Below are 27,586 nucleotides of genomic sequence, written 5' to 3'. Positions count from 1 at the left end.
CGCGCCTGCCTCGGACGCAATGTTGCATTGAAAGCGGTGAGGAGCCCCGCCGGGGTGGTACAGTGGTAAGACGCCCGACTACTGTGCCGGAGTAACCGGGTTCGAACACGACCTGGGCAGCTGCGTTTCGATGGAGGCGAAGCGAAGAGGCGTCCGTGTGCTGTGCGATGTCAGCGCACGTTAAAGATCCCCAAGTGGTCGAAATTACCCGTAGCCCTCCACTACGGCTCCTCTTTCCACTTTCACTCCCCCCTTCCTCCCTTCCCTTACGGCGTGGTTCAGGTGTCCACAGAAAGCAAGTGTGACAGATACTGCGCCTTTCCCTTCGTGTTAACCAATTATTATTATTATTAAAGCGGTGAGGAACGTGTTATAGCTGGAAGTGGATGACCCTGTACGTCGTCGGTTCGAATCCCTATACTGTAAACTAACCTCCGACATGATTGGCAGACGGATGCTAAATAAACGGGAAGCGAAATGGCACCACATCGCCCTGAACACGGCACAAAGAACGGTTGCATCACAATCACGCGCGTGCGTGCGTGTTGTGTTGAACGTCCCGAACGTGTGCTGTGCGATGTCAGTGCACGTTAAAGAACCCCAGGTGGTCGAAATTTCCGGAGTCCTCCACTACGGCGTCTGTCATAGCCTGAGTCGCTTTGGGCCGTTCAACCCCACAAACCAAACCAAACCGAAGCGACTCTGGCTATGAGAGACGCCGTAGGGGAGGGCTCCGGAAATTTCGACCACCTGGTGTTCTTCGTGCACTGACATCGCACACCACACGAACGGGCGCCCTGCTTTTAGTCTCCATTGAAAAGCGACCGCCGCGACCGGGATTCGATCCTGCATCCTTGGGTAGTCGAGCGCGATTTGAAGGTTATCACGCGAGCGTCGACCGGGAACATGAACAGCGCCATGGCCCAGAATTCTCTGCCGAGGCGAGGGAGGTATCAAGCCAGCTTCCCTCACTCTTTTTGCTGTTCCTTCAGCAGGCGTCACTCCCTCCTGGGACATCACTTCCTTTTTTTTTTTTTTTCTTTTGGTTCTGCGAACAGACTGATCGTTGTGCGCATGACGTATTTTTCGGTATTATCTGAAATTGGACACTTTATCACAACAAATGGAAAGCTTAGAATAGAGAGAAAAGGTGGTGTGATTGTCGCGGGGGTGATGTCTGTTGTATGGAACAGCGAACGAGGGAGAGAAGATTGCAAAATCATGAATTTTCCTGTTCCAAACCCGGCCGCCAGGTGCCTGGAGTGCTAGGCTGGCCGACGCTCGCGCGATCACCTTCAAATCGCGCTCGACTGTACAGTAGTCGAGCGCCCTAACCACTGCACCACCACGGTGGGGGTGTGTGTGTCGAAATGCGGCCACAGCGACCAGGATTCGGGCCTGCATCATTGGGCCAGCGGTTGACAGCAACGTTTATCCAGAATATACCGGCGAACGTCCAAATTTACTGGGCCTGTCGAATTGTTAAGTGAGCGAGGCTCCTGTAGCGTCAGCGTCCGCTCTGGCAAAGGGCGAGGGATGCAGGACTTCCTCGTACGCTTATCGGGCACTCTGACATCAGTGAGGTCATTATCAGCTATTTTGGCACGTTTGGCTACTGCAAGATGTCGACTGTGCGATAATAAATGCCTATAATCTATCAAGTGTGGGACAATATACGTCAGTTCCATGAGGAAGCCTTGATAAAGCAGGAAAAGGCGAATAGGAACAACACAGCATCCTTTTAAACGAAAATTTATTTCCACGCGCTACGATCACAAATGATTTTATTTCGCCTGCAAGAAAGGACCGTAACTGCAGGCGTCGAACTCTCGACCTTGTGTTTTAAGAGCGAAACGACACGGCTACTGAGCCAACACGGCGGTGACAGTTGCCTTCGGGTGATTTTACTGGCAGCACATGCTGAAATGGCGCACACACGTAGCCGGACGACTATCAGGCCCGGGAACAAAGCCTACAGATTAGACATAGGTCGTCGGGAAGCAGAAGGATGAGGAATAGTTACCTGAGAAGACAGCATGACGGTGATAATCGCGAATGTGAAGTAATGACGCGTAGAAAAATGGGTTGTGCTGTAGCTGCGACTGGTTATCGTTTTAAGGGCAATAATACCGTGCGTTATGTTTTAAGCTTGATGCTTAAGCTTATGTTTTACGCCTGAAGTTAGGCAAAGCACAGCAATACTACCGTGCGTTATGTTTTTATGTTTTAAGCTTGATGCTTAATAGCCAGAGATAAAATCGTCTACTGATCGCCCCATACGTGAACATATATAGTACAAACCACACCTACCAGTCAAGATAGTGAAAATTATTCAGCAGTCTCTTTGCTTACGCACGCAAAGAGCGATTACGGAACAGGTGGCATGGACCGGACATTCACAAACCGTGCAACAAGTGTCTCGATATTACGGTTTAAACAGAACTAATTGTTCATCACAAACCAATTAGCATTCAGCGAAAACGCAGGTATCGGCACGATAATTCGGTACCTCGTGTTGAAATTACGCTAAAGGAACCAAAGCAAAGCGCACTCATCAACGAATGCAAACCGGTTCTCGGAGCGCGTGACTCCAGGTTATTCCACACCACACCGATAGATGCCTGCCGGGACAGCTTTCTCTGAATGCAAAGTTCGAATTGAGCCGGCTATAAAAGTATATACATCGCAGTTTTGAAGAGCTCTCGAGCAAAGTGCGCAGCACGACCTAGAGTTTACGGAAACCAGGTGCTCCGAATATCGCGTTTCGTTTGCTGGCGACTGTGTGTCGTCACACGAGCCAAAAAAAGAAAGGGAAATAACGAACAGGCTACGGCAGCCTGCTACAGGGAAGCGTAACAATGTGGCCCACAGTCCAATACGCAGCAGCATTCTACGCACCCGCCAGGTAGAGAAAGAAGTGCAACTTGAGCGGCAGCAGCTGCTTGTTGACGGATGCCGGCAGCCAACGGCTCCCTTTGCCCTCCATGGCTGCGCTTTGGTCCCTGGAAGCGGACACAACACAAAACGCACTGTTCACGCGCACTTCGCAGACACATTTGCCGCAGCACAGAAGTCGACAGGTAACAAAGAGCATATAAATACATATAAAGGAAAAAACAACACGCGGAGGTGTAACGAAAAAAATTGAGCTACCCTTGCGTGTCGGGCCGCTCACGCCGATCGGTCATGCGCAAGCATAATGCGACAAGCGCCGAAATCTCACGTCAATCGCGAGTGACCGGAACACGAGTGGATTGTGCGCTGGCCAATGCGCCCCACTCGGTGAAAAGGCCCGTGGTCGCTCCTATCGCTACCTATGCGATGGCCTTTATTCGCTATCGCAGACCGTTTCACCCTGGCTGCTCGCAGTAGAGGAAGTCAATGTATGACAATGCATCCACGGATAATGAATTAAAAAAAAGGGGGGGGGGGAGGGGGGAGGAGAGAGAGAGAGAGAGAGAGAGAGAGAGAGAGAGAGAGAGAGAGAGAGAGAGAGAGAGAGAGAGAGAGAGAGAGAGAGCAGATCCCGGTTTCGTTAATGTACGGAAGCCCTAGAAACGATTCTGACGTAGATGGGTTCGGGGTAGCTGAAAAAAAAAAAAAAAAAAAAAAAAAAAAAAAAAAAACGTCCAACGCAACCTTTCGAGGCCAATCAAATACATGTTGCCGACATGACAGCAGCAGCAACATATCTAACAAGCGTGATGCCACCGAAGGTGCTGTGTGCATTCGGCCTGGAGAGAGAAAAAAAAAAAAAAAACAGCGTAGACGCAAGTTCGGGACCTGGAAGAATGTTCTTACCGAAATTCACGAGAGATGCACATGTGCTGTACCCACGAATATTGTTGCCGATTTCACACTTTCCACATAAAGCAAGGTACAAAACTTAGAGTAATGTGCGACATCGAAATGTAGACAACTAAAATGAGTTTAAATCAGGACTGAGCTGCAGAGGGACTGTACTATGGTGCGTGCTGCCACTACTCACGTGACATAGGTCAATTTGATTATCGAAGCCATTTTAACTTTGACTGCTGCAGTGTCTAGAGATCAGGCTAATCAGAGTGAGAACTTCGCTCAGTCAAAATCATTGCACGCCTTTATTTCTAGCACAGTTTTCCAGCGCGCAGCACTGAAGTCATCGAAAATGAAATACCGAATATCCTGCACCATCTGGCTTCAGAGAGGTAGCGTCAGTTAATCGATAATTTTAAAGCTATTGAGACGCTTGTCATTAATGCGATATTGTCACATAGTGGTGACAAGGCCGATGACAACGAATGAAGAGTCTAGGAGTGCAGTAAAGAAACTCTTTATTGGACTGACTTGCGCCCGCAAAAGAACTAACCGATTCGGCAGCGGCGATAACGGAAAACGTGCTCGCTGGTCGTCGAACAGAGAACGCCCGTCGCACTCGTCAACGTTCAATTCAAAGGCGACAAAGAAACATCTAGATAAAGCCGCAAACGGCGACTAGCACAACCTGGAACATATTGCAGAAACACATATTCGAGTAGCCGGAATCTTCGAGACACGTCTCGGCACATCTTGTGCGACAAATAAAGGGATAAAGCTGCGTCTCGCGACAACGAGCATGAAAAAGAATACGGAATTGATCCGCGCGCATAAATAAGCGAGATCAGGCCGCATTCCGAGGACAAAAAGAACAAATAAGGATATGAATGGCTTGAGGCAATATCATTAAGTGCCTCGTTCTGCATAAAATACAACGTCAGCGTTAATTGTCCGTGAAAAATCACTGGTATGCCTCGACGTGGAGGCTAACCAAGAGGGTTCTACTTAAGTTGAAGACAACGCAGAAGGCTATGGAACGAAAAATGGTAGGGGTAACATTAAGAGGTAAGAAGCGTGCTGAGTGGGTCAGAGAAATAACTCAAGTTACCGACATTCTAGTGGAAATTAAGAAGAAGAAATGGGCATGGGCAGCACATGTAGTGCGAAGAGCAGGACATGTAACCGATGATTGCTTAGGGTAACAAACTGGATTCCAAGAGAAGGAAAGCGCAGCAGGGGGGACGGCAGAAAGCTAGGTGGGCGGATGAGGTTAAGAAGTTCGCAAAGGTGAAGTGGATGCAGCTAGCACAGAACCGGGTTAATTGGAGAAATATAGGAGAGGCCTTCGCCCTGCAGTGGGTATAGTCAGGCTGATGATGATGATGCCTCGACAGGTAGTAGTGGGCAGTTGTAGTTGGAAGTTAACATGGACGGACACTATTTGGTCGGCGTGACTCAATATTGGTGCAATGTTGGCAGTGCAGTGGGCCTATGTTGGGCCGGGCGTTGGCAAACAAACACGCGGTAACAATATTGGGCCAGTAGATTTTGCTGCCTGGGACCCTTGCATCCCCAGTCAAACACGCTATATACCTCCAGACCCCGGTTGCACGCTCATAAGGCTTGATTAAATCGGGGATTTATATCTATGCCGGGTGTATGCTAATGAGTATGTGCAATATATAACAGGGGTACAAATCAAGGTATTAGTGATTAGGCTAGTAGCAAAGTGCATTTACGCGAGCGAGGATAGGCAAAAAGTGTCGCGGAGGGGATCCTCAGTGCTGTCGCGTCATGTCCTTTAAAGGCGAAGTTTAAGTGTCCACCGAGTCTTTTTCATGACGCGGCCTAAATTCGAAACCATCTTTTTTTTTTTTTTAATTCGGCGGAGGAAATTAATACTGCTTACGCGTAAGGGTGCGGAAGCATTGCGTTACTTCAAATTATCCTCGTGATTTGCTGACCAAAGCAACGTTGCCTAACGATTACGAGTCATGACTGCAATAAATACGACTGTAAGTTTGTCCGAACCCTACTCCTTACTTTGCGTTATACCGCTGTCACACGGGCACTTCGGATCGTGATCAAGCCGATCGAACTCGATGCGGATCAGACGGTGCTGCACGGCGAATTCAATCGCGATCGCCCACGACCCTGCTCTACTGCCTCGACGGCGGTCGAGCTGTCGTTGCCACCCTCGTTCGCAGACATACGTTAAATATACCAACTAAAAGATTATTATAAAAGATTTATTTATAAAACATACAATTCTAAAATAAATAACTTTGTCTTTAAGCCTATGTGATTTGAACTGCAAAACTGTTCAAACTCTCGACACCACGTGCAGGTTTGGCAGTGGTAAACAAACGTGCGGACTCGACCACGTTTGTCAGTTTTCGCGTGTGATAGTCGCCTGGTGCACTGCCTGCGTGCGCAATTAATGACACAACTGCTACTTGTCCAGTGCAACTGTGGTCAGAAAATAGAGAACGAAGTTTTTTTTTTTAATCAAACTTGTATTTTATATATTATACAACAAACAAGCCAGGATGATAATCGTCGATCGGAATCGAGTGAGCGCGTGTAGCATGGTCCATTTGTACCGCGCTTGAAACCTCAATCACGGTCGTTACAGATCGCGATCCTATGTTCCCGTGTGACAGCGGTATTAGTTTGTAAAGTGCTGAATCATGCTACGGTCGACAGGTTAGGGCCCGGCCTCAACTGTCATCTGTCAGCTACCCCATGGCAAAGGCGTGCTTATGGGTTTTAACGTCCCAAAGCGACTCAGGCTATGACAGACGCCGTAGTGGACGGCTGCGGAAATTTCGACCACTTGGAGTTCTTTAACGTGCGTTGACATCGTACAGCAAAAGGGCGCCTTGCTTTTCGACTGCATCGAAAAGCGGCCGCCGCGGCCGGGATTCGAACCCACATCCATGGGCAGAGTACGAGCGCCCTAACCCCTGCGCCACCCCTCCGGGGCGAGGACCACGATGTATGCGGCCCAAGTTGGCAGCAGTGATACTAATGGCGATTTCTACTGGTCGATTGGAGCTGGGCGCTCGAACCCGAATAGAGCAACCTAAACCGCTACAGAGCGAATCACCCTTGGTCGACCAGCGGAAGATGCAGAGTGCGCGGCGGAAGTAAATGCTGAGCCAGTTCCGCAAGTTGAAGTCTCATCCCATTGGCGAAATTGTTGCGGTTGATAAATAGGCAGGAGTGCGGCCGTCTGCAACTTGCTTTCGCATAATTTTAACGCGGTAGTTGTTTTTCAATACACGCACTTCGACATATTAGCGCAAAAAAAAAAAAATAAAAAAAAATACTGTGATGCCCAGTGTCCTCTGCCGATATCTCTGAGACAGCTAAAAACAGCCGAAAAATTCCGGAAGTGACGACATCATCGGCTAGAACTTCCGGCGAGATAAGAAAATGGTCGGCGGACCGAGTTAGAGCACCCCGAGTTGTTCCGAACAACCAGCGGAATACGCGCAACCTATCCCGGTCGACCAGTGGAATTCGAAATTGTCATCCCGGGGCAAGGAAACGTGCTCCGGAGCAACCAGTGGAAATCGCCATAAGTTCGGCTTTAACCGAACAATACGAAAACATGTCATGCGTGGCTTGGGAGTACAGTGCGTGACACGGAATTAAAAGATCCCAGTCGGTTTGATTCCCATCTCGAATGTGCTGCCCAAGTTGGCAACTCCTGCCAACTCGGCGCCATGTCTCGTGACGTCACAGAAACAGCCGGCCAATCAGTGCTGCGATCACGTCAGCCGCCCTTCTAGGGGCATGCACATGATTTACATGTCATAGGAGTCACCGTTGGTTATTTTGCTAGTGGGACATGTGTGTCCATTGTGCCTGCGCAGGAGGCGTCCGGCAAAGCGGTATACGGCTACGCTTGTACGTCTCCACCCTGCCTAATCTCTGTATGCCTTCACATTAAAAATACGCTGACATGCGAGAGGCCTACACAGGGCTACTGGCCAGACGTCTTGTTGGCATCATTTTACAGGCCTATACAAAGCGCTACCCAAGAAGACGACGTCTGCTCCAAGGTATAGTTATTGCGAGTTTAACGTGGCCGCGTTGTCCTAAACTAAAATAAACTAAAATCCTAAAAAGAAAATCAACAATTTTGGAAACCTCCAAGCGGACGCGGAAATGTTGAACAGGAAATATGCTTGAGCGGTACAGGGTACAGAATACACTACTGCTAAGTTTAAAACGGTGATCCCTGGATACGTTTCGGCGAAGACGTAATTCAAGTGGCGGGAAAAATTCTTTATATGCAAGTTTCTGAAAAAATAAAGGCATCTTAGATGCCACACAAAGATGTGTCGAGAAAGAACCACAAAACAGATTTTCATCAAAATGAAACATACGCTGTGCCTTCTACGTTCCTTGTGCTGCTGTGTTCTCACGCGCCGTTTTTCGCCTTCCTTAGTCTCAATTTTCTTCAAAGAAATTGTCTCCCGTGGTCAGTATTTACTTTTGCACAGAGACCGCGACTCAAGGCTATGCCTCACCCATGTCAGCTAGCAAGAGAATCAAAACACGGTTCCTGCCCAAACAAGTCTTTATTGAGCTGGTTTTGAGCCGTCTATTATTTGTGCAGACGGAACCAAGAGAAAAATTATTAGGAGGTCATCACCGATGCTGCTGATGTCAGCTGAAGCCACTTGCTTGTCTAAGGTAATCATTACGATATACAAGCTGAATGCCTTATGGCAACTGCCGAAGCAGTGACCAATTTTTCAAGACTGAGGTGTTTCAGGAATCAAAGCTGCCACTAACGAAACACGCAAAGGCAAAAAGCAACAAAGGCTAGCGGCACGCAAAAGTAAGTCATTTAAACGATGCTTTAACGAGTCTCCTCATGAGTCGCTTGTCGTCTTCGTCTGAAACCTTGCAGTCCTGGTGAAGGAAACCCAAGGTCCCGCTGTCGTTGGCGTTTCTTCTCGGCTTCACGGACTTCGCACGGCCTTTCAATGACGTTTCCGCAGAGCTTCGCGCGTGCGCAGTTCAGTACCTTGATGGGCGACTATTTGATTGGAGAGACGCCGCTGTGATATCTCCCGACGTCCTCCCTACTCAGTGTTACTATCTATCCGCGTGCGGTGTAAAAAGCGTAAGCCAATGTGGCTTTCAATAAACGTTTTCATCATCATTATCACCATCCCTCCTTTTCTGCTTTTTTGTTTCGATGTGCACGCGCTAACGGCCACGAGAGCCCATATCTCGCGCCGAAAGTAGGCGCTGTACAATGGCGGCCAGTGGTCAGGTGCGTTGACCAGGTAGGAAAATGTGCTGCTAGGAAACACATTCCCACAACTGCATGAACCGAACATGTCGGGAGACGGCCTAGTCCAGCAGTGCACTCAATGCGGCTGACGTGTTGGCGGCGGTGGTAACGACGCTGACACGAGACAGTATCACTGGCAAAAAGCACAGGGACACGTCAACGGGACGACGACGCGCAGTGATGACAGTGAAACAAAAGCACAACAACGCGACCAAGTAAGATAAGATGAAGTGATTTCTATCTCTCACCTCTTTGCACGTATATCCTGCAACTTGCGGCGAGTGATCACCGGTGACTTCAAAGTTCAAATATTTCGGAACACATCATTTACCCAACTTCGCTGTACTCGAGCAACGACGGCAAAAGCGGTGCTGTGAGCTACCAAACAAGATCCGTGGAAAGAAGTCACAATGACCTTGGGTCGCCGACTGTAAAATATAAGCGCTCGCGGAATACGCGTATCCATACTTGCCCCAATCTTCCTTTTGCATGGACAAACGAGTGGCCGAAGCAGAAGAAACAACGGCTCTTCGAGCATCTGCGAAATAGGGTGCCTCGATGCGCACGCCACCCTCCGCCGCTCGTGTCGAGGGCGCGTGCATCAAGACACCCTAAAACGAAACTCGAGTCCAAGCTTTTCTGATACGTTGTCGTATCAAAGGAAACGCACACGCGCGGCTATCCTCCGTACTATCTTCCCGCCAGGCGACCCACATCTGCGAAGCTAATTTGTCGCGGTGGCACAGCGGCTGTACTGCAGCGCTGCTCGCTACGAGGTCGGAGGTTCGACAGCCGGCACGGTGCCTTACTGCGATGAGAGCGAAATTTGATGGTGCCCAAGAGGCGCGGAACACTCGTGTTATTGAACCGCATGGGGTCGAAATAAACAACTGTCCGCTTTAAAAAAATGTCCATCAAGGCTACACAGTGTGCGCCTGTACCATGACGTCAAATAAAAAGACATTCGTATGAGGGTACGCGGCGTTGCTTCCACATAAAAAACAAAACAAATGAAATAATCAGAATGAAGCGGCGACATCTTCACTCACAGCGAAGGGACCTGCGCTTCATTAGAACAGGTATACAGCGTCCTTTTCGACCGAGTCTGAAGGGAACAGCAAATTCTTTATGAGGTCCGGAAAATGTTTAAATGGCGACAGCGATCCCCTGTTTCCGTTGCTGGCTATGAGCGTGACGGCCGTGAAACACACCGCATATTGCACTGATATGCTTCACGAGCTAATGATTCTTTCTTTTCTCGTGGATCTCATTTCCCTCTTCTGGTGGTGGCATACCTTCCCGCATGTCAGCCATCAATCTTCCAATCGCTTTTTGCTAACTTCCATCGCAGATTCGTTCATCTGACCATTTATCTCTGAACCTACCTAGGGCCTCAGGGAGAATGACTGTGCCTGCACCGACATTCGGATGGGTACCATAACATTCGAGTATAGGATGCACAGCTGGCTCTGCGGATTTACGATACACTGCACATGTGTCGTTTTCTTTTTGTAGCTGCGTGCTCTATAGGCATCCCGATATAGTTAAATTATCAAAGAAAATCTGATTTTTACCCTGTGTGTTTTTACCTATCATTTAAAGCTCTTTATTTCTCCGTCCTTGTGTCTTGCATACTTATGGTGGTTAATATCCTAGTCATTTTCCTCCACTGTGATCAGTTTTTTAGGCAATTAATTTAGGTGATCTCCTGTTATCGCTCAGTTTTCTCAGGCGTTGCTTATATAATATCTGACTCTCAGCTTCCAGTGCTTCGAAAGATGTCGAAAGGTGCAACAGCCTCTATCTCCCTGTACTGACTAGTTCGTGGTTTTGCCCTGAGCCTATGGTGCTAATCGCCCAACAGCTCTCTGATTTATTTCTAATCTAGACTACATATCTGCCTTTAAACAGCATTCCCGAAAGTAAGCCCTGACTCCATTATTTTTTTCCAAATACCGCCTCTGTACCTGATACCTGAGGCATCGCCTCAGACGGTCAGCAGTAGTTCTGGTTAACTTCACAACGCGTGTACATTAAAACGTTATGCTATGAAAGAAACTAATTTGTGAGAACCTGCGAGCTTCAAAACTCCGTGTTTTATTGGTAGAATTCTCAGGATTGATCAAAACTCGAGAGATTGCAAAAAAAAAAAAAAAGAAAGACCTCTTTATGGCAACAAATTGCCAACTACGGCGACATCACAGATGTCAGAAACACACCAATTCGCTAATTATTTAAACAAAACTTACGAATCGACTTCGAAATGGCTTGGTGGCCAGTACCAACGCCTAGCTTCTTAGGTTGCACATAAGATAATCTCATATCCGTTCTCAAGACGAAGGGGGAGAAAAGCCCTTCTCCTGAGCACGGTAGCTCCAAAATTATGCCGATGTTTCCCGGAAAGCTGTAAAGCAGCGCGACCTGTGGGGCGGTGTTGAAACTGCCTGCGCTATTTTTGTACCCTGGCGAACTCTGCTCGTGGTATACGCTTGCTCGTTAATCGGTGCCGGAACAGTAAAATGAGCAGCTGCTGTCATTACACAAAATGGTGCAGTGCTTTTAACGGCATGCATTGATAGGTTTCGTTGTAATATTGTGAAACCATTTGGGACATGGTGACCAAGGCTAGCTACCAAGATCCACAGGAGAGGCCTGCAGCATACGTAATCTGACAGTGAATGGTGGCGACGTTGACGTACTGGTGATATGACGGCTACATGCACAGGATTCACTTGAATCTACCCCCCCCCCCCCTCCCCTTTTTTTTTTCTAGCATCCATTCTTTCCATTTCCCTTTCGTCAACTCCGACGATGATGCTTGCGCGTTCGAAACATGCCACATTTCCATCATATTGTTTTATCCTCAGTGAGCAGAGAAATTAGTCCACTCACGGGCTGCATCGAATAGAATCGGAACACGAAAGGCCAGCTGTCCGCGTAGAAAAAACATATATGCTGTTATAGGTTATTCACTAAGTTATTCTTGCAAGTTCGCTGTGGCTGGTCTACTAAAGCTATACAGTGTATTGTGCTATTATATGCGGGCCTTAAAATTAATGCTTCTCTAAGGAAAACCGCTGCATCCTTGCAGCTCAATTTCACGCAGAAATGGTAATTGGTCGTCAGTACTTTTGTATCAGTTTATCGGGGTACTTGCCCGATTCAATTATAAGGAGTCAGATGTGTGGCGAAGCCGCTGTCTCAGATATGGTTCCGGTGGTGCCACCTCATTGCGTTTTCAGGTCAAAATTTTTATTGCGATACACTAAAAACTCTTGAAATTTATTGCAAACTAGGCCAAACGATGGTTGTTATTAGTAAAGCAGTTTATAAAGCTCTTCAAACCTTCCGCAAGACGACTACGCCCGCCTACCTTCCTTCGCCGAATATCTGTGGCGGTGTTGCTGCAAACAAAACGAGATGGCGCCACCGATGACACCAGCTCGTTTTTCTTTATTGCCCCGCATATGACGCGAACATCCGACTTCTTTCGATGAAGTCGGGTAACTATCCCCAAAAATTTTGTATAAAAAATACAGATGACCAAATGCCATTTCGGAAAGAATTTTGAACTGCAAGGGCTCATCGGTTTAGCCGGGAGGAGCATTCTATGGCGCGCATGTAACTGCGAACATGCGTTAAACCGTTTACATTCGGCTGCGTTCAGATTGATGATAAACAAATCATTCGTTCTGGTCAAATATACTCCATATCGGGAATTCTTGTAACAAAACCACGCAGTATTCTTTCTTTTTCAGAAACGAGTAGTTTCTTCTTTCTCTCTTTTGTCGGTCAAGATGGCATTGCAGAAAGAAAAATACGTGGTAAAGCGAAATATAAGTGTTTGTGACATTAATAACAACAGTAAAGAAACACGTTCTTAGTGAAAATCGCCTAGCTGACATAAAATCCAAAAACTGTGTATGCGAACCGATAACGAGGCAACAAGAAGTTGTAACTGTCTAGTAACTGCTATTTCCTCGCGCCGAGCAACGAGACAACACTGGACACCAGTTTGGGCAAGTCGGTTATTCATTTGTGTCAAAACAGCGCGGAACAACGGGACAAGAGACGAGCGCAGAGACAAGGAGAGAGAGAGAGAGAGTTGCAGTTCGAGCTCGCAGTTCTAAGACAACGCAGGCGGTTTGAAACGCGCGCCAAAAAGACCCGCGATTGTCGAAGTACTGTCCGGTCCTGCGGACAGTGTATACTTCAGGACCTCCTCCTTGTAATACTGATGATTCCATGTAGTACACGTATTTCAAGAAGGAAATTAATATGACGATGATGATGACGTTTCAGCACGTCCCATGCGAAAATTTCCCCGGCACGTGACTTCTCGCGCTTTGCGTTCCGGTCTAAACACGCGCACTCATGGCTTAAAAGATCATTTAAAGAGTCATGGCGAACGAAAGCGTCAAGAACAAGCACTGACAGCGATACAGGAAACGACACCTGGCGACGCAACAAAAGCAAGGTGCCCATGTGTTGCGTCAGTGCACGCTAAAGAGCCAGAGGTGGTTGAAATTTCCGGAGTAATCCGCCACGCCGTCTCTCATAGCCTGAGTCGCTTTGAATGTTGAACCCTGTAAACCAAATCTAAACCAAGCAACACTACCTTTGTTTCACGAGCTCGTCCTCCTTCGCCACGACCGCGACGCCACCACGAACGACACTCCGACCACCGACGCTGGCAGGCATCCTGACGGGTTGCCGCCCAACGAGACAAAGTGCAAGAAAACACGGCTACCTCACGCGCGCAGCGGCGGAAGCCGCTTCCTGCCGGCAACAATGATGCTAAGTCCACGAAAGCGCGACTGACACCCTAAACCTTCCCGCTCGACGCCGGCGGCGACTATCCAAAGAGCGCAGGTACTGGCATATGCCTGACAGTTGTGTGCAGTGCACAAAGATGACGTTGCTAACCGCCCCAGAGCGCCGTGCGACAGTGCGCCTCGGCACGCTTTCCGTCTACGACGCCGGCAGCGACCGCGCGCTGTGACGCTCATGGCGTAACTCGGCCATGATTCGGCCCACGCCTGCGCGCGCAACCCATGCCGGCTTGGTTAGCACCGTGGAGAAAGTATCTGCGTACACGGAGGAGAAGCACGCCCGTTGCCACTGGTGGCAGCAATCCGCCGAGATTGCACGCGCATCAGTCGGTAGACACAGAGGTGAGGAGGAGGAAGAACATTTATTTCCGCCGAATATGGTGCAGCAGCCACCTACGAGTCCGCACGCAGGCGTCCGGGAAGGCAGTCTGTCACACCGCGGCCAGAGGGCACCCGGCCTCGTCTAGGAGAAGAGGTCTTCAGCCTCGGCCGCCAGGCGGACGGCGAATCGCTGTGTTTTTTCGTCGGAGCTTCTTAGCGTGGTCTCCCATTCATCGCTAGTTTTAATCGCGTTGCGCCCTGGGGCACGAACGCATCTCCATATTATATGATCTAATGTTGCCACGTGGCCGCAAAATTTACAAATTTCGGTTTCTGCACCGTCCCTCTTCCGCCCTCTGGCACCCGTCCAACTCCTCCACAGGGGCGAAAAGAAATTTCGAGCTTGGAGTCTTCTCCAGTCGTACGATTCCTTTTTACTCAGGGATCTAACCGGTGGCGGATATATCCTCCGGTCTTTCTTCAAGTTGTCGGTTACATCCCTAAAGGTACCTATACATTTTTTGGTTTTAGATGTTGTGGGGGCGTCCGCAGCACCCCGAGGTAGCGAGGAGCGGGCGAGCATGTGGGCAGCCTCGTTGCCGGCGAGACCGGCGTGTGCTGGGGTCCAGATTATGGTCACGCTTTCGGCGAGAGACGACTCGTTCAGAAGTTTTGCAGCACGATTGCTGACTCTACCCTTGCTAAAATTTCTAACCGCCGCTTTGCTATCGCTGATGACGTGTTTCACGCCTGGTCGTGCAATGGCAATGGCTATTGCAATCTCCTCCGCCTCTACCGGCGGTAGATCTCGATTTCTTTCTATTCCTATGGCGATCCCAGTGTCCAATAGGGCGACCGAGGTTACGTCGCCTTCTTTCCCGATCGCTGCATCGGTGTAGGCGACCGATCCCGGCGGGAGTTGGTAATTTTTATGAACTCTCCTCATACGAAGATTTTTTTGGTACCAGTGACGAGCCTCACAGCTACAAAATGTACGACAGAAGCTTACTACTGTTCGCTAATTTCTCTTTTATTTTTATTTATTTATTTATTTTCTTTTTATTTATTTATTTATTTATTTATTTATTTATTTATTTATTTATTTATTTATTTATTTATTTATTTATTTATTTATTTATTTATTTATTTCAGAACGCTGCACCTCCGTTTCTACGGCCAACCACGCGTATCTCGCGCCTGTGGATGGAATACAGCCACCGGTCGAACAAGTATACAGCTACCGGCGCGCAGCAGAGGGCGCAGCACGCGCGGCGCTGAGTTTAAAACAACCCTGCGGCGTCACGGACCACGTGGATGAGAAAGCGATATGCGAGTGAGTTAAACTTACTCGAAACGTAGAGTCTTGCACAAAATCAGCCCCATCGTTGCCCACGGAAGTTGGGCACAAACGACGCAGCGCAGAATTTTTCGTAACGCTGTAATTTAACGCACCGTTTTGACACCCTGTAACAAGCAGCACTTCAATTTTCCTCAAAGGCCCCTTTTGGGGGGATGTTACATAATGGATGGGGCTCACAAAATGCAGATATCTACAGCACTTGAAAATGTTGATGAACATGTTATGGCAGCGATAAGACCGTTCCAGTCAGCTGCTGTTCGAGAACGCTAGCACGAATACAAGTGAAGCGAGAAGGAAGAAAAAGCAGAGGCAAACCTGTCTCTCAGGGGTTGAGGTTTACAGCACTTTGCATTGCTGTTGTGGGGTATCCATCCTTCACCGTAATAGTCACGCCAGTTATAAGGCCCATCCTGTTAACAATAACCACGCATTCCATCTCTAGTTGTAATCATGTACGTGAGCATGCGTAAGCACTCTCGTGAGCCCATTTACTGGTTGTCGCTCATATAATCTGCTGTGCTTCATACAAGAATTCGAGTGAAGTGGATTCGAGCAAGTACAAGTCTGTTCGAGTTAGTAAGGCACGGCAACATAACCAATCGGCCCCATATTGGTGTCTGTTGGCAATCGTATGTAGGGCAACACAGTGTCAATGCACCCTCAATATTGGATCTATAGTTTGTGCTGCCTGGGATACGAGTGTATGCGAATCCATATAAAGACGTGTGCCTGCACTCGATCGTCGTCGTCAGCCATGTTACGTGCGCTGCCCCCCTCCCTTACTTCCTATTCGCCCTGTTCTCCGCCATCCCCGACCAACTTTACGAGCAAATTGATTATAGACGAATACAACCCAAGAAAAAAAGAAAACGGCTTTTGCCCCTCGAAGGACTCCCCTCAAACCAACGGCGTCGACTGGTTCTCATGATGTCGTGGACAATCGATCCCCTTAGACCTGCGAGCCTGACAATGCCGGTTGTGGAAGATTAAAGAGGCTCATCACTCCCAAATTGGATTAACCGCGACATCATGAAGATCGGTCAGCGCCAATGGCTGAAAGGCCTCCTTGTGAGGCATCTGACTTTATTTTTTTTTTTTCTGGAGTGGTATCCGGTTGTATACCAACACCATCTTCCTACCTCGCTCTCCGCCTCCTCGGTCACGATTACATTCACTCCTAATCCATTAGGACAGCATATATCAGAGCGTTTGTTACCTGTCCCACTCATTATGCATCCTGTTTAATTCAACGAGCTCGGAGACGAAAACAACAGGCATCGACTTCGAGACAAGGGCTAGCGCACGACAATCCGTGGTTAGCCCAGATAAGCCATCCGTGAATTTTTTCCCTTTACTCGCGGCGACTTTAAGTGCGTTTTGTATACCGTAAAAGTAATATCCATGACTTCGCTTGTTACTAAGGAGGAGGAGGAGGAAACAACTTTATTTAACGCATCACCGTCAGTGAAGTCAAAGTGCTTGCATATATTGACGATTTTGCTTTTTCTCTGCAATGACAAAGCTGCATCCAGGATAGGCCAGTCTGTAATTGTTTATTGCGCTCAGATGAATCGCTCCAAATATTCTGGCCTGTGGTTTGATTTATAGGGCTCAGCAGTGAGCACCGCCTCGTTAAGCCGGGATTAGAATGGTCATATTTATTTCATATTAAATGAGTACTTCAGGTGAGGTTCATTTCAAAGCATGCGAAGCGTTTCTTCCGCCCTGACACAGGCTTTTGCAGTACGACGTCTGGCTGAAGGCACACCAACTCTAGCTTATCGATTTATTTCCAAAAGAACACTGCTCAGCTGGAAGCGAAATTCTAAATGCGGAGCAAGGGCCGTTACAGCGTTCACTCTTCTCCTGTCAACATGCAAAGCTAGCGTGCGCGGCTTGTTTTTGTTTTTTTTACATCTTGCAATTTAAGTCAGGTTTCCATTACTGGAGGGAACGAGTTGCGACCACTATGCTCCAGATTCTCCGCTACGCTATACACCACATCCAAAGTTTTCGTCAAATATATGTGACGTCTATTTAAACGTCCTATTTCGAGCCGATGAGGCATAATAACCTATTCAGGCCTGCTTTTGTAGTGGGATATGCCTTGGTGCGCCTGTGTGTGAAACAGCTAATTACCCATTTCTGTGTTTTTCGCAATTGTCACTATCCGATTATTAAGCATATCCTTGCACATTAAATTCGCCACTCTAGTTCCAAACTTAGCACTTAATTCAAAATTTACTGACCTCGACCAAGATTTATGCAGGAAGTTAATGTTTCGATGCAGTTTTTGGCTGTTCGGTTTTCTAACGAGTACACACATTCTGTTCTTCTCGAGAGTCTATATAAATTGATAATTAAGCGCTTTCCACACCTATTGTATCGTTCTATACTTTTTTGGTTAATTCCTCCTAGCACCAAAACACACACTGAAGCTCCCTCTACCTGTTGAAACGCGCCTCCACAGGGAAAAGCCTATTCGTATCTTCTATTAAGGGCCGCCTGCGCGATGTATATACTACATAAAACCATTGAAAACTACTTTTATTACCTGCAAAGTTTTGGGATGCATGCTGCAAAGAACGGTAAAGCATAATTTTGTCCCGAATTCCTACAGTGCACATTACCTCGTCGTCACTCGACCTGATTACGAACCTGTGACCTAATTTTGCTGACTGCACTCTATACAGGCTATGGAAAACGAGCAAGTTAAACCGCAAAGTTGAGCATGTTGTTTCACCCAGAAGTCATTTTAGTCAAATGATGCTCCTGCTAAAGGTCGTTTATGCAGAAAGTGAGTTCCCACCGGACTAGTTTCTGATGTCGATGCGTTGTCTATCCTTGCCTCCATTTTGGTTGATTTAATTACGTTTAGCTGCGCTTGGTAAACAGTAACACAACCGCTTCCTGTAAATAACGTAATAAAAAAAGTTGCGGCGCGGGCTATTGAACCAGCCCCCTCATCTGATATGTGTGTGCCGCCGCTTTTCTATTTGCATTCGTGACCATAAATTATTCAATTTAGTTGTGTTTTCTCATTCTGTGTTGTTTACGTGGCGCGATGTCACGCTCAGCGCTAGTAAGCCAGGATTTACTTGGGCGCCGGAATAAACACGTGCACGCTTTCCGCTCTAAAGTAACTTCTAGGCTGTCTCGCAGTGAAAAAAAAAAAAAAAAAATATCCGTAAAATTTGTCACAAAAATTTGTTTTATTGTGGTGACCTTCCTCTCCTTCCGCATAGAACGTATACGCATTTCTAACACGACGGACTAGCTTTTCTATATTATGCGACCCCGTTGTCATGAGGTTCGACTACATTTCCACTGGTCGCTGCGCTATCTTGAATCATAATTCAGGCTTCTTCGTTAGCCCTCAAGCCAATACGGCTGATATATATACTTTTATATTCTTCTTTGAACGCATGTCGGTAAACTGCTGGCGATGTCCGTCTTGATGGAAATTGCGAGCTACAATAAGAAAAAAAAAAGGCAAACGAGGAACAACAAGACAACCGAGGTACACAGGACAAGAGCAAATTCAGCTCTCAATGGGCCTGTTGTCGATTTTGTACCGAATATTATTTTGCTATATATCCCGTTTTGAACGATTTCAAACGTTACACTCTTTGAGCCATGAGCCACTACTTGCGACTACGGATTTCTCGCATTTAAATTTCCATTAGAATGTTCGGTATTGTAACTCGAGGCAATGTGAGGTCTCCATGACGCTCATGCGTTGTAGAATTCCTTCCCTCAATCTTTATTTATGTCGCTCTGGATTCACGCCGTCGAATCTTTGTGCGCCATGTGATGACGTGGAAACAATTGAACATTACATCCTCTCCTGCCGCAGGTATGCTACTCAGAGAAGAAATTATTTATAAATACTTCTTGCTCGTCCAGGACTGCCATTTACAGTTCCTGTCCTCCTCTCCTTTGGTGCAACCGTCAAAGGGTATGCGCTAAAACCGGTGTGTGAGTTACTTCACAACTATAATATTGCTACCGCGGAATATTTGTGTATTAGCACTGATCTGTCTGAATTATACTCTTTTTTCTATTCCTTTCATTATTTTTACATTTCAACCCTTTTTTTCATTAATTTCTATTCATATCGCCTCAAAATTCCAAATTATTTTAGGAACACTAATTCCTATAATAAGTTGTCTATAAGACAGTTATATCAACATCATGAATTCTATTCTGCCACTTACAATGAATTCTGGCCAATCCCCCAATGTGGGTATGTGCCATATGCACCGAAGGAGAAGAAGAAGAAGAAGCCCGCTCGGTTGTCTTGTTCCTCGTTTGTCTTTTATTCCTAGTGCAGAGCGCAATTTCTTCAAAATGTTCAACCAACTAGCCCCCATAAGTGCTTTGCTTGTATACTAAGGTCCGTCTCTTATGCGTAAGGATTATCAGCGTTCGTAGAAGTCCTCCTGAAAGGCAGTAACAAATTTTGCCAGTGCCAGCTGCGTTAACGAGTCAAAAGAAGCGGCGACCACTGCAGTCAATCATAGCACTCTTTTTCACGACATCAAGCTAGGCAAGAAGGCCGCGGCATGAGTGTTGCTCGTCGTTGCTGTCCCTCAAGACGAGTGGACCTACGCGGAGACATCGAGTTTCGTGGATCTTGCATTTCCATTCACAGGCATACTTGCTCCAAAAAGAAAGGCAAGTTGGGCACGAAGCCGACATCGCCTACGCATATTCAGGGCAGGCGTGGCAAAACAGCCTTTCTTCTTTTGGGAATCCGGCCGTGCGGTGCTTCGATCTTGCCAACGATCGATTCGCAGCTGAAGAAATAACGCCTCGACTAGGCCAGACATGTAGAAACACGATTGCAGATGGATGTGTGGATGTTTTTTTTTTTTTTTGTTGCTTTTTTTTTTTGTGTGTTTTTCAGCACGCAAATCGACCCACTGACACGCATTGTGTGCGCGTGAACGCAGTGCGCTAGACTTTGCAACCGACGATTTTGGTTTTTGCGGCTCAGATACCGCCTCATGCAGTCCTTAACTGGTCGAAAAACCTACGGCTTTCGCCGTAGAAACAACCTCGATTCTTCCCCTCCCCATGCATATATATATATATTGGCACGAAAGGACTTCAGCGGTAGAAGAGTACTCTATCTAAAATAGATATTTATCATGAGGCATCGCCGAGAATCAGGAAATTTGTAGGAATACTGCCGCGCCTGCTGCTATAAAGGGTAACCTCAAGGACGGCCCTTTCTGAAATTAACTAAAGCCTGTTGGCATCTATAATGTTCTGTTAGCATTAATTAACACTAATTAATTAGAATTAGCAAACGAATACTTTCATCGTGCATCACTGGGATCATCCACGACTGAAAGGTGTTGAGCGAAAATGTTTACGTGCGGGCCTTGGTATTGCCTATACATATCGCTGGCGAAAAGTGCTATAGGAAACAGTGAACGACTGGACGAACACATGGAAAAATAAAATAAATAATACACGACAACGCGCGTCTGTTAACTCTAACAGCTCCACTTCACGCTTAAAAGGCGTAGTCGCGTCATCTTCGGAGCTGGGGTGCCAGAACAAACAAGTGCACGTGTGCCAGTAATAAACATGCCTTTTTTTTTTTTTTTTTTTTTTTTTTACGCAGACTACATTCATTTAATCACCGTAATAAACTAGGCCTTCTAAAAGCCTTTCTGGGCGATGATCTTTCTCCCGCCATCAGCGCTTCTTTGTCGCAGGGAAAATCGTCTCATGGAAAATGATCTCGACTACACGTCCGGCTTGTAGCTGTATTGCGGCTCCCGTTTCCCCATGCACCCAGCTACCTGAATGTATCGCAGCTTTCCTCCATTCTTCTCGTTGTTGATGGCTTTGTTTCTCTTACGCCATCTCGAGGTTACACGGGTCGTTTCTCCTCGGTTCCGGCAGACGTCGTGTTCCATTTCGGCGGAAGTTGCCAGGCGTATCATCTTGTAACAAGCTCGCTTTCCGCGTGTTTATTTTGGTGCTTCCGGATCTAGGAACAATGATATTATGCAGCCCGGACAGCCTGTATACACAATATACTCTCCTTTGACGGATAATAATCAAACAAAGCACGCAAGGAATGCAAAACACACCTACATAAATTAGCTTGAGATTAACACTTGAAATTGCCTCCTCAAGGAAGAACTGAGGAATAGGCACCTCTTCTAGACACATTTATTATCGACGCTTCGGCCGAAGCCCGGCCTTTGCCAGGTCTGCTCAGTCTTGACAAAGGCCGGGCTCCGACCGACATATGGATATACAGATGAGTTTCGAATAGGTGCTTAATTTGTACATATATAGTGTGACCTTATAATGCATTGTACATATATAGTGTGACCTTATAATGCATTGTACATATATAGTGTGACCTTAAGAAATATATTAGCAAAAGTAGATTGAAGGTATATACAGGTGTCACAAACCCTCGTATTTACGGTCACCAGAGGCGCGGGATCCCCTTTACGGTTACCCGTCGTCCCTTTATGAGGTTTGAGAACACAGAAGCGAGGGATTCCCTTTACGGTTACCTGTCGTCTCTCTATGAGGTTTGAGAACAGAACACAAAGCCGCGGGATCCCTTTTACGGTCACATGTCGTCCATCTATGAGGTTTGAAAACACAGAGGCGCGGGATCCCCTTTACGGTTACCTGTCGTCCCTCTGTGAGGTTTGAAAACACTTAACTGGGTTCTCAAACCTCACAGAGGGACTACGGGTAACCGTAAAGAGAATCCCGCGCCTCTGTGTTCTCAAACCTCATAGAGGGACGACGGGTAACCGTAAAGGGGATCCCGCGCCTCTGGTGACCGTAAAGGCGGGGGTTTGTGACACCTGTATGTACCTTCAATCTACTTTTGCTAATATATTTCTTAAGGTCACATTATATGTGTACAATGCATTTTATTGACGAAATTAAGCACCTATTCGAAACTCATCTGTGTATCCATATGTCGGTCGGAGCCCGGCCTTTGTCAAGACTGAGCAGACGAAAAAGACGCAGAGGAAGAAAAATACGAAGAACGCTCGGCCACCCGCAGCTAACGCTTTCGCTCCACATTTGGTTCAGCATTGAACCCTTCTCATTTATATGTGGGTTGGTAGCTTACGCTCTCGCGTCATACTCTTAAAGGATGAGCTTAAGTGTCCCCAATAATCTATCACCTTACACTGATAGGGCGTGCTAGGGGAATAATGTAGCAGGCAAAAGAGGCTTCCGCCGTTGCTATCACAATTCAACTATGGTCAACCAGAGTTAAACCACAAATAACTTTTTATACTCTCAGCTGTTTACGATACGGCCCATCGTCAAGGACGCGCGCTTGCCGGTCGCTGCCCCGGAGATTCATGTCGAAGCATGCACGGAGGAGCGGAGAGATCCTGTAACTTCTGCTCTATATGTGAAGGAGGAGATCCCTTAACTTCCGCTCTATAGGTTAGGCAGCTTGTGACAACAGGGGAGACAGTCAAAAAGCCAAACAATATGGACCCAGCGCTCGAACCCACTACGTCTCACGCCAACCTCCCCAATTCTCCCTCTCCTTTCTCTAAGCCTACAGGCCGTTACAATATATACATAAAGGTATGTACCTGACCAGCAGCACACACTAGATGTAAATCAAATCTACTTCAATGACGTGCAAAATTTGAGCCTCTGCAGCTTCTCAGCGCCACTTGCACCACAATGTAGAAGACTGCGCCTACAGTCAGACGAAGACGAATAAAACTACAAATTAATTATCTTAAAAAAGTAGCATTTAAACAATTACGCTTTGTCCCCTTGATGCGATGACACATAGCAAAAGTCGGGATCAAAATCTTCATCGTGAATAATGTGCCCAGTAATACACAACAGCGAAGACACTCTTGACCCGATTTTGAAACGAGGCGATTAATTCAATTTGCTTCGGGGAACGCCGTCACGTTGATGTATACGCATGCTCATGCTCAGCAGTAAAGGATAGCTCAGTTTTAAAAAGCATTACACGCGTGCGCAAGCTATAGCCGTCCACACTGCGTAAGACGCTCTCTCCAGAGCCGCGACTCTATGGGGCACGCAAGGCTTAACCTCAAGCTTAAACTGGCCGCACTGCACACACGCAGTGCTCTGTCGCTTGCTCGCTGATAACCTCACCTCATTCGCCTGGTACGCAGCACACACGAGCGAGTCTCGTACGTACCGCCCCCTCAGGCTTAAAGGACCCCTTAAAAAGTATTTGAGGGAACCATTATAATGCAAGAAATCCATATAGGTAGTCTTTGTGAATATTCGAGTCAAAGCTTTACGTGAAACCAATAATTTACAAATAATATTTAAAAACTGCTCTTGGCGAGAGCTCGTAACCGATTTGGGCGAGACATCCCCGCGCGCAAACTACTCCGGTGACGTCATCGGAGCTTGCTGGGTGCGCCCATCCATTCGACGCTCCCAAGTGACGCGGGCGGTAAGGGGCGTGGTTGGGCGCCGACGTCGTTCTCTTCGTGCGCGCCGACAAGCGCAGAGTTAAGGGGAACGAGAAAGAGCATCAATTTCCATGGCTGCATGATAAATGCTAATGAAGCTAGATTAAAATGTTTTCAATTACGGAGAGAACTGATGGTATAGCTATTGCTCGTTCGGGTTTTCTAGTTTTAATAAATAGCTTTTAATGGGCTCTGATCGTGAACATGCGAGCTGCGTGCAAAAGGACCCCTCTACTGTCTTGCACCTACTCTTGTATGCTGATCTTTTGTACGGAAACTGTGTGCATGGCTAATTCATAGCTTTTTTAATTTTTATTTCGAAGCAGCTAGAAGCGATTTTCTTTTTTTTTTTTTTCGTCTGAAACATATCTGTTTCTGGACTTCTAGCAAGTGGCCCTCCAGAGCTGGGAACTCCAAAGAGCCGTCGTCGGATTCTCAAGATATGCCTTGCCACCGGTGCATCTGTTGTGCTTGATGTCACTTTGCTGTCACTCTGCTATTTCACTATTTCACTAGACCCGGCCGTGCATTTTCATTTCCTTCTTCCTTCAGTCGCAACGACAGCTCGGACTGTCATTTTAATAAATACTGGCGGTTCAATATTACAGTTTGTAGTTATTGGGACGCCTGGATTAAAAAAAAAAAATCGTTCTGCGCATGCCCGCCAAATAATTACGTTGGTGTTTTTGGTGCAAACCAGACTAAGCTATTTTCCGGACTACACTTGTTTGAAAGCTGAAATATCGCCTCGTGCGGACTATCTATGTTTGTGGGCTATACTTGAATTAATTGTTAAGATCGTTCCTCGGGATCTAATAGTAGCCTGGAGTGGCTGTCAAAATAAGAAAAAAAAAATAATAATTATGTGGCCCCACAGAGCAGCTTATCGTACTGAATAACGTCACAAAAATTGCTCCCATATCAAGCAATCAGCTTCCATTTGCAAGCGAACTCTACTCACGGTGGCTGTTTCCCAGCGCTTACATCTGTCGGCACATGTGCGAATCCTAGAGAAATAACGCCAAGGGCAACTAAACAACGCAATGTACAACTACTGCTGAAGAAAGTATCCGGGACGTTGTTTTTAAAGGTCTTACGAGAGCCGGACTAGGAATTGCTGCAACATATGCGTCGGATTCTGAATGCAGTGTAAACACTGATGACTCTCCATCCATCAAAATCCGACATGCAGGGCCTGCTTTATTCCGACAGTCCCGAAAAAAAAAAAAAAAGAAAGAAAGAAAGCGATTTCGGCGGATTTTATAACACCTCTACGCGGTGTATGAAAGTCCCTGAGCTTTTGTACTTAACGGTTATTTCTACTACAGACACAATCTTCTACTGACAATCTAAGGAGGCTATTAACCCGAAATTCGCCTTGCTAACTATATATACACCAGGTGCGAATTATGTAAACGAAAAACTACCTATAAATTTAAGCCAAATTTTGGCCTTAGCACGGACTATAGTCAGGAAAATTTGGTAACTGTCTTTCCCGTGGCTAGCTTGGAAAATAAATAGCCGTCAAGCAGTGCCCGAAGGATAAATAAGCATGCTGGTGTGATATACTAGTCAAATAGCAGGTTGACCAAGAGAAAATTTATCTTCCTCCTTGTCAGCGAAGCTAGTTCAGTTCAAAATATGACCAGGAGAGTGCGTTTCTCACATTCACCTATGATCAGACTATTCTAATCGAGAAATGAGAACGGTGTGTGCACCCTGTACGCGAACAGTGGTTCATTCTCATAAGTAAAACATCGATTGCCCGCGATTCCTCGGTCACTGCCGAAGAACGAAACAGCTAACCTCCTCACCTCACCTCTTATCTCCGTCCCCTCTCGTACGCATAAATAAAAATTCTGCTCTCAACTCCGTGCGCATCTTATATCCATTCCATTCATGCCTGAGTGGTTAGGGCGCCGTCACTGTTCAATCCAGGCTTCATTGGACTTGATCGCTCCTCTTTCCGGCTCCGATTTCTGATCCGGCTTCTGTCTTTCGTGGCCTCACCAGCGAGTGAAAACGTACCGGCCGCCGCCGCTCCACGAGCATCTGGTCAGCGCATGCCCGCGGCTGCTGTCCTCGCCGCGAGACGCTACCCAGCAGCTCGCGGCGACGCTCGGGCAATAAGAGACGGTCGCCTGCGTAACAGTTTTGTCTGCGCCCTCCTCCTCAGCATCCCTGCCACCCCCGTTTTTCCAACCCTTCCTCTCCGACAGCGTCCTCTACCGCAGTCGACATAGCAATCGGACACAAAGAAAGGACCGTCTCCGGGTTTTCCCCTCTATTTTCTGCTCGTGCTTAGCACTGCAGCCCATATTAACAGCTACAAATGTCCGTTTTGGATTTCAACTACTTCTCTCTCTGCTTGTGTTTGAGAGACAAAAATAAGCGAAACGCTTAAGTTCGGCCTCGAACACTCGATAGCGGTATCTGCTCCTCTCTATATTACACAATAATAATCAGCATGCAGCCGCAACTTCATCTTTACGAACTTGTATTAATACAACTCTATTTAGAAGACCACGTGACATCAGTAGGCCTAATCGCCACGCCCCCCCCCCCCCCCCCCCCCCCCCCTCTCCCTCCTTGTGCATCAGCCGTACAAGTGGTTGCGTAAAGTGTTTTAGTTACGCCGGAATATCAGAAATACTACGCGAAATATACGCGTCTACACTTTACTCTTCCTCGCACGACAATGATGATGATAATGATGATTTTCGTCTCCTTTGTGGAGCTCCTAGGATTCCGAAGGTGATTGCTGTACAATAAAACAGAGGCGACGTACAGCAGCTTCTGGCGCGACCCCATGGCGTCCGCTGCAAAATACAGCCTCCTGCATTTCGTGTGGACCGCGTCGAGATCGTCCGCACGACGGACCCGATGAGATGAACACAGTAATTATAAAGTGGATACAGAAACCGACTGAAAAAAAAAAAAAATTAGTTACATTTCCATCCTACGTGGGTGCGTGCATGCATGGGTGAGTGAATAGGAGCATCCCCTCTGAAACGATGTGGTGGCAGTTGCCATCATGGTCGGGTTTTTTTTTTCCTTTGTACTTATTTAATGGTGTTATAAATCGGTCCCTAATTTCGTTCTTTAAGCACATCTTTGACCCTATATACTAGTAACCACCTCTTTGTGAGCCACTAAACCTTTCAATCGCTTTTTCCTAGCTTCCGTCACAAATTCCATTCTCTCTCGTGTCCCTCCCGACTACGGCGCCGGTCAGAGCCCGATTCGCTTTGCGATGTTAAACCACATAACTAAATCAGCCTTCATCCGAGCGCAGGTGTTCCGCCTTCTCCGCACCCGAAAGCAGGCTTCTCTGCATAACATCCCTGCAAGGAAGCTTGCTAACACACCGCGCGATAGTGCGGGAAAGACCCCTTGTGGGTGTGCACTGTCCTGCCGGGCAAAGGTTCAGTTACCCATTCCTTGCTTGTCTTGAGGCCGCAGCGTCGACTCTCTTCGCAAG

At 47.1% G+C, this 27,586-nt stretch overlaps 1 protein-coding gene across 5 annotated transcripts in view; it reads right to left on the bottom strand.

The window, feature by feature from the left end:
- Positions 1–27,586, bottom strand: part of LOC146208502 (major facilitator superfamily domain-containing protein 6-like) — a 41,480-nt gene that overhangs the window by 12,150 nt on the left and 1,744 nt on the right. The window contains exons 1-2 of one of the 5 annotated variants that reach the window (XM_084594190.1): positions 13,731–13,845; positions 2,899–3,002 (exon numbers count right to left, since the gene is read on the bottom strand). In XM_084594190.1, coding sequence (XP_084450316.1) covers positions 2,899–3,002; positions 13,731–13,813 — 187 coding nt within the window. In that variant the 5' untranslated portion in view covers positions 13,814–13,845. Of the gene's footprint in view, positions 1–2,898; positions 3,003–3,153; positions 3,312–9,360; positions 9,473–13,730; positions 13,846–27,586 lie in introns of those variants that run through there. The other 4 variants (XM_084594204.1, XM_084594222.1, XM_084594213.1 and 1 more) reach the window with 4 other exon arrangements.

Source organism: Amblyomma maculatum, chromosome 1, assembly GCF_055883805.1.
Source record: "Amblyomma maculatum isolate TAMU_Amacu chromosome 1, ASM5588380v1, whole genome shotgun sequence".
NCBI lineage: Eukaryota > Metazoa > Arthropoda > Arachnida > Ixodida > Ixodidae > Amblyomma > Amblyomma maculatum.
The sequence above is the reverse complement of the archived record's forward strand: the minus strand, read 5'-3'. Positions and strand labels throughout refer to the sequence as shown.